The sequence below is a fragment of the Chaetura pelagica genome, unplaced genomic scaffold (genome assembly GCF_000747805.2).
Source record: "Chaetura pelagica isolate M959 unplaced genomic scaffold, ChaPel_1.0 scaffold415, whole genome shotgun sequence".
Classification (NCBI taxonomy): Eukaryota; Metazoa; Chordata; class Aves; order Apodiformes; family Apodidae; genus Chaetura; species Chaetura pelagica.
Genome location: NW_009953398.1, coordinates 707,370 through 714,548, shown reverse-complemented (window position 1 = coordinate 714,548; position 7,179 = coordinate 707,370). Strand labels below are relative to the sequence as shown.

The 7,179-nt window shown below is 59.2% G+C and overlaps 1 protein-coding gene across 1 annotated transcript in view; it reads left to right on the top strand.

Moving 5' to 3' along the window:
* SOGA1 (suppressor of glucose, autophagy associated 1) overlaps window positions 1–7,179 on the top strand; it is a 22,565-nt gene that overhangs the window by 863 nt on the left and 14,523 nt on the right. Inside the window, exons 2-4 of the mRNA XM_009998392.1 lie at window positions 971–1,129; window positions 3,625–3,687; window positions 6,341–7,150. Of these exons, the coding sequence (XP_009996694.1) occupies window positions 971–1,129; window positions 3,625–3,687; window positions 6,341–7,150 (1,032 nt within the window). The remainder of the gene's footprint in view (window positions 1–970; window positions 1,130–3,624; window positions 3,688–6,340; window positions 7,151–7,179) is intronic.

Sequence of the window (7,179 nt, the reverse complement as noted above, 5' to 3'; positions counted from 1 at the left end):
GAGGGCGCCGCCGGTGCCAGTGAGTGTTTGCGGAGGGCTCTTGCCAGCAGCGGGTGTGGTAGCAGCTGGAGGCAGCTTGAGGTGGGGGACAAGCAGCAGCTCGAGCAGTAGCTCAGTTTTTGGAGACATGCTGCAAGTGTGGGGCTGTGAACCCCCTCTGCCCATCCCTGCTGGGGGCCAGATCCCCTCCATAAACCACCCCGCAGCCCCCAGCCTGAGGTGCTGCTGCCAAATCCCCCTGCCCTCCAGCTTTTCCCTTTCTGGGAAAGAAAGCACAGCTCATCCTGGGGTGGGGATGGGAACAGGCCTGACCTCATGGCCTGAGCTCCCCCCAGCCCTGCGGTGGGGCTTGCTGCTGCCTCCACAGCTCTGGTACCCTGGGATGGGCAGGGGACTGGGCAGATTTGGGACAGTTTATCCCTTCCTGCAGATTCCCCCATGAATGCTTCATGCTGTTAAGCTCCCTGTGTGCCAAAGGCTGCTCCCTGGCAGGGATGTGGGGGCTGGGATGGATGGAGGCACCCTTCACCCCAGGGGCAGCTGGTGTTTTCTTCCATAAGGTGATGCAGCAGCTCACCTTTCTCCAGGCCTGCACAGCTGCTGCCTGAAGTGCTGCCTGCTCTTGTGTTGCCCACCAGCTTTCCCAACCCTGACAGGGGCTCTTCCAGCCTCACGGTGTGGAGGAAAAAGTACAAAAAGGTGATGAGCATCATGTTAGGGCTGGAGATGGCAGGGTTTGGCCATTGGATGGGGACATGGGGCAGCCATGAACATGGTGAAGGGGGAATAGTGGTCACAGCACACAATGGAGGAGACACAGGGGCCAGGGTGTCACCCAGCATGATGTCTGCTCCAGGGGGTCTCAGTAACAGCCTGATGATCTCTGCCTGAGGGCTGTAGGTGCCTAGACACTGTGATCCCACCCAGGCACACTGCACCTAGCCTGATGGTAGCCCCGTTGTGTCCCCAGGTGGCCAAGGATGTCTCCATGCGGCTCCACAATGAGCTGGAGGCGGTGGAGAAGAAGAGAATCAGGCTGGAGGAGGAGAACGAGGACTTGCGCCAGCGGCTCATCGAGACAGAGCTGGCCAAGCAGGTGGTGCAGAACGAGATGGACAAGCTCAGAGAGGTGAGGGGGACCCAGGGGGTGTCCCCAAGGCTCTGCCTGTAGCAGGTGTCCCGGCCCTGCACCACAGGATCCCCCATCCCTGCTCATGTCACTGAAACCCAAACCGTTCTGCAGATGCCTGTGAAACCCGAGCAGTGCCTGCCTCAGTGGGGTGTGCTTCATCCCACCCTGCAGGCACCAGGTGCCTCTGCTCCCCTCTCCCTAGGAGGCTCTTGAGTCTTCCCCCGTGCACTAGAGCCACTTTCTGTGTCCCCAGCCACCCGAGCTGTGCCCAGTTCCCACTGGCCCAAGCTCTGCACGGTGTGTGGAGTCTGCCCTGTCCCTGGCACAGTGCCTGGTGTGGCCGTATCCTGATTGCATGCTGCTGCTTCAAAGGGGGCTGGGCTGTGGGGCAGTGTCCCACCAACGTCCTGGAGATGTCCCAGTGGTGTCCCAGCAATGCTGCAGAGCTGAATGGGTGCACAGTCTTATCTATGTCTTGGGAAGCCACACACCATGCTGGATTTGTGACCGGCTTCTGGCCAGGAGTGATGTCGTCCCGGTGACAGGAAAGGCATCCCGGTGACTGCTGGGTTTGTGATCCAGCTCAGCACTTGTAACCCACTTCCCTACTGCCTGGGATGCCTTTGGTCCCAAGGGAGCCTTGGGAAGTGTGGCTGGCTGAGCCATGAGGGCAGCAGCGAGAGGAGACATTCCATGGCAGGGCCCAATCTGGCCCTGCTCCCACAGGATGCAGGGACGGCACTGACTGCCCCAGTGCTCCTCTGCATGGCAGGGCAGGGAGCCAGCAGAGGGCTGGACATCTCTGCAGCCAGCTCCAGTTAACACTCCTGGGAAGCCACAGGACCTGGCCATAGTTGCACCCATCCCCTCTGCAGCCACCTTCTCATGGGCTGGCACGGAGCAGTGTCTTGTCCCTCCCCTGCGCAGCCTCCACTAACAGGCGTGAAGTGGGTTTCCCTGCAGCCAGCAGGGGCTGAACAACAAATGGCAGCAGCAGGAACTGAGCTCTCAGGCTGGAAAAACAGGCAGAGAAAATGGTTGCGTGGTCAGTGTGCGAGGAGACCTGAGCACCAGCTGCTGCATTGCCCTGGCCAAAGAGTGTGGGACAGGATGTGGCCCCTCTACAACTGCCTGACCCCAAAGGGGACACTGCAGACTGGCAGACCTGGCACAGCTCCCTCAGCCTAGGGATGGCATATCCCCAGGCTAGCAAGGGTATTGGGGTTACTCACTGATTGCAGAGTGTTAATTAGACAAATGAGTGAGTTAGCAGCCCTGAGTGAGTTACCAGCTCTCCTCCGCCTCCTCCCTGCTGCTGGAGGGCACAGAGCGTGGCAGTGCTTGTTAGCAGCCAACATGGAGCTGCACAGGGCTGGGCTCAGCCCTCAGGGCTGATTATTTCTCCCTTCCAAGAGGTTTCTCCCATAATTGGATAATTGTCAGCACAGCCAGATCATCCCCAAAGGCATGTGTGTTTGCCCCTCCAGCTCTACCCTGTCATGGCATCTCCTGGGGGGCAGCAGAAAAGTGAGATAGGTCCAGGTACCCCTGCCACATCTAGCTCAGCCATGATGGGACTCGGGCACAGCAACCCCAAAGGAGGCACCCAGGATGGAGCAATGACAGCCCATGTCTGACCTGGGTGCTGTGCCTGCTGCTGCTTGGGGCTGGGTGATGCCCTTTGCCAGCCCTGGTCCCCAGCACAGCAAGGGATGCCTACGTGGCACAGCCAGCCCCCGGGAGAGGCTCTGCAGCTCAGCAGCTCCAGCGATGGTCGTGGCCTTAATAGGAAAGCCTGGAGCCCAGCACCTTGGCACAGGCAGCAGCTTACATTTCACAGCTGCTTTCTTTGGCTGCTGGGCTGCAGCACCAGCCTGGAAATATGTCCAGGGTGGGCGCATGGATCAGACAGCACTTGCTGGAGTCTGTGTGGATGCTCCTGAGTGTTTTCCCCCAGCTCTCCTCTCCATATAACTAGCCCTGCTCTGGTCACCCACTTTTTTCCCCTCGTTTCAGTCTCCTTTGTTGCTCTGTCCGGCCTCCCCATCTCCCAGCTGTCCTCACTAGCTGGAAATTGTCCCCTGTGTCTCCAGAGACCCCGAGGGCAGCATCAGCATTGTCCTGCTGAGGAGCCCTCCCCAATGCTGAGTGATATGTTCCCTGCTTGAGGAACAAGCAATAGAAAAAATAATCTGCTGCTCCCACGCTGGGATTCCCCCAGAGCCTTGGCCTGGACATTGGATTCCCTCCTCCATCCAGCCCTGACAGGACCATGACTCAGCCTCTCCAAGGCTTGTTTCCTGCTCGCCTGCCTGCAGGGGAAATTTCTGGCCAAACTCCATGTTACGATGCCTGCCAGTCCCCCAAAACAAGGGGTCTCAGCCCACTGGGGTGGAGAAGTTGGCACGGGTGTCTGTCCACTCTAGGTCTGTCTGTCCGTGCCGGGGTGCTGTGCCACTGCTGTGGGTAACAGCTCTCCCTTCTTTCTGCAGAATTCCCTGAAGAAACGGGGGTCTCGCTCCATTGGGAAGACAGAGAAGAAGCCATCAGTGCAGGTATCAGCACATTTGGGGCACACCATGGTGACCCCCCAGCACCCCAGGCCGTGGTGCCAGCCCAAGACTACACCTCCCCTGGCAGGGCTTTCCTTTCAGAATCCCTGCATAAGGAGGGATTGATCTGCTCAGCCATCCTCATTGTCCTCAGCCGATCCCTTGTCTTCTTTATCAATGGAGCATCAGTGACTGGCTGTGGCTTTAACCCTTTCCATGTGTCAGGACTGCAGCAAGGAGCTGAAGGACTTTGGCTTTTACATTTCAAAGCTGCTTCTGCTCTGGGGTTGTGCCTGTTGCAGCCTCAGCCTGAGTCCTTCCTGCCCGTGCCAGCAGCTGTGCTCCAGGGTGCTCCAGGGTGCTCCGAGGGGCTTGAGGGAGTTGAGGGTCCCCGTGGGGAATAGCTTGAGGCCACGATGTCCCTGCCTGGTGCCAAGCTGCTGGGGCAGAGCTGGTGAGGAGGGATTTGCAGCAGGATTTCAGCTGTCACTTGCTGTTGGGATGAGCTGCTGTGACTCACTAATGGTGTTACCGGGGCTTGGAGGGGCTGAGCCGCTGCTGGGGGAATAGAAATGCAAGTGTTTTAATGCTGGAAAAATCCTCTTTCAAAGGCAAAAGACCTTGGGAATAGATTGGCTCCACCTAAGCCAGGGGAGGGGTGAAGCACCCATGAGTCATTCCTGTCTCATGCTGCTGGGAGCATCCCGTGGTGGGGACTGCAAGGTGACCTGTGTCACTGCTGGCACAGCCCACCCTCAGGCCAGGGATCCCCCAGCCCTCCAAGACAGCTTTGGGCTTTTACTTATCATCTCCCCGTGAGTCCATCCTTGAGAGCCCTTTCAGGGCAGCTGATGGTCCCAGAGTCCTGCCCCTCCTTTTCCCCAAAGAGCTTGGCACCTACACCAGCTGTGCTGTGAGCCAAGAGGCTGTCTGGGAGCTCCTCCACCACCTCCCTTCCCGAGGCTGGAATACAGCTTCTCCTCTGCCTCTTCCCAGGGCAGGGAACAAATCCCAGCCCTGGGCTGCAGTAAAACCTCCCCTCTGCTTCCCATCTCTCCATGGAGCTGAGACTCCTTATGGGGCTGGATGTGGCCCCAGCTCTGTGGTGGGACCGATGCTCCAGGAAGGAGCTGGTGCTGGAAAGCAAACCCCGAGGTTCCTTGGGTGCAAATGCCCCTGGATGTGGCCCCCTCAGCCAATCCCTCTCACGAGGCCATGGCTGGTGGCCCTGAGGGCACAGATGCTGGTGACTCACCCCTGGCTTCCTGGGCCCCATTTCCTGCCTGGCCACACTGGGCCAGCACTGGTGCTTCCCAAAAAGGAGCTGAGGGAGACAGACTGAACGCTGAGATCTGCCCTGAACCCCAGGAGCACTTGAGGTGTTCTGGGGGACCTGTGTGTCCCTCCAGTGATACCAAGGAGCAGAGGGACATGCCAAGCTGCTGCTTTTTTTTTCTTCCCCTGTTTAAAAACAGGAACTGAGGTCATGTCTACCCCGGGCGGGGAGATCTGCTGTGTTGGCCCTCCCCTAATCTCCACAGCTCATTAGGGGGGGCACAGCTTTAATGCTCCTTAGCAAGGCCACGTCTCCAAGCACAAGCATGGAGGAGCAGCAGGCTGGTTCCTGTGGTCTCTGTGGGGCATTTGGGGAATGAAGTGGCCCCCCAAACTCACAGGACCCCCCCAAAGCCCTTGGCCTCCATACAAGGCAGTCTGTGAAGTCTGCAGAGTAAATCGCTGCTGTGGGGTTTGGGGGTGAGTGTGGGCATAGCTAGGGGGGTCAGGAGCACCTGAAGTGGGGGACAGCTTGTTTCTGCCAGCCCAGGAACCTGGGAAAGGCATGAGTTCAGCCAGGCAGAGGGCTACCAGGGCCAGCAGCCACCTGGCCAATGGGTTCAGCCACCTCCAGCACCAGTGGGTGCTGCAGAGCGAGGGTGACAGACCCACAGGTCCCTTTCCTGGCAGTCCCCACGCTGGAGCTCAGAGCACTTGGGTGACCCCACAGCATGGGAAGCCACAAGCTGGACTTCAGGAAATCCTGGTCCTCTGTCCAAAAAGCTTTCTGAAGCAGGGAAACAGTCTCCCTGGGCAAACAGCCCAGATCCTCACTGCTAAATTTAAAAGAGAAACATGTGGAGAATAGTCCCAAGTCGGTGCTCAGGAAGGGACTGGTGGGATGATATCAGAGGTTTGCCTGGGTTTTCTGTCCCCTGGCAAGGTGGTGACAGCAAGCACAACTGGGGGGAAGCAGAGCCCCGGTGAGGATCCAGCAGCATCAGTTGTTTCAGTGCTTGCCAGCTTTCATGAGGAAACCTTGGTGGGGGCTTTGATTTTCCTCTGCAGAGGCTGACAGCTTTATTTCCCTGGAGATCAGGCTGCAGTGGGGCTGGGCTGGTCCCCTCATCCCCAGCAGTGACTTGATGTCCTTCCTTGGGCTTAATACATGGGTGTCCTTGCTCAGGTATCCTGCTCTATCTCCAGGTTTTCCCTCAAAGCCTGCAGGATGGATCTCAATATTTTTTTCCCCTCCATGAGCAGGGGCTGGAGATCCCCTGGGACGAGCATGGTGGGAGAGCAGCATGTTCCCAGAGCTCACTTGGAGCCACCATGGCCCTTGGGAGCATCTCTCTAAAGCCCGTGCCCTCTTGGTCCCCAGGAGGACAGCGCAGACCTGAAGTGCCAGCTGCATTTTGCCAAGGAGGAGTCGGCCCTGATGTGCAAGAAGCTGACCAAGCTGGCCAAGGAGAACGACGGCATGAAGGAGGAGCTGCTGAAGTACAGGTCCCTGTATGGGGACCTCGACAGCTCCCTCTCCGTGGAGGAGCTGGCTGACTCGCCCCATTCCCGCGAGGCTGAGCTGAAGGTCCACCTCAAGCTGGTGGAGGAGGAAGCCAACATCCTCAGCCGTAGGATAGTGGAGCTGGAGGTGGAAAACCGCGGGCTGAGGGCAGAGATGGATGACATGAAGGGTCAGGGGGACCGAGAGCTGCCCGGACAGGACATGAGGTTCCTGGCGGGCATCTCGGGCTGTGGGGATGCTGGGGACACGGTGGCAGAGCTGCGCCGGCACCTGCAGTTTGTGGAGGAGGAGGCCGAGCTCCTGAGACGCTCGCTGCTGGAGCTGGAGGACCAGAACAAGCTCCTCCTAAACGAGCTGTCCAAGTACAAGTCGGACCACGAGCTGGACGTGACGCTGTCGGAGGACAGCTGCTCGGTGGTCAGCGAGCCCTCGCAGGAGGAGCTGGCCACGGCCAAGGTGCAGATCAGCGAGCTGAGCGGGAAGGTGAAGAAGCTGCAGTACGAGAACCGCGTGCTGCTCTCCAACCTGCAGCGCTGCGACCTGGCCTGCCAGACCTCCCGGCCCATGATGGAGACCGACGCCGAGGCGGGCGACTCGGCGCAGTGCGTCCCCAGCGCCGACTGGAGGGACGGGATGGGCAGCGGCCAAGCCGACGGGCAGGACAGGGTGCCCGGCAGTGGGAAGGGGCTGGATGG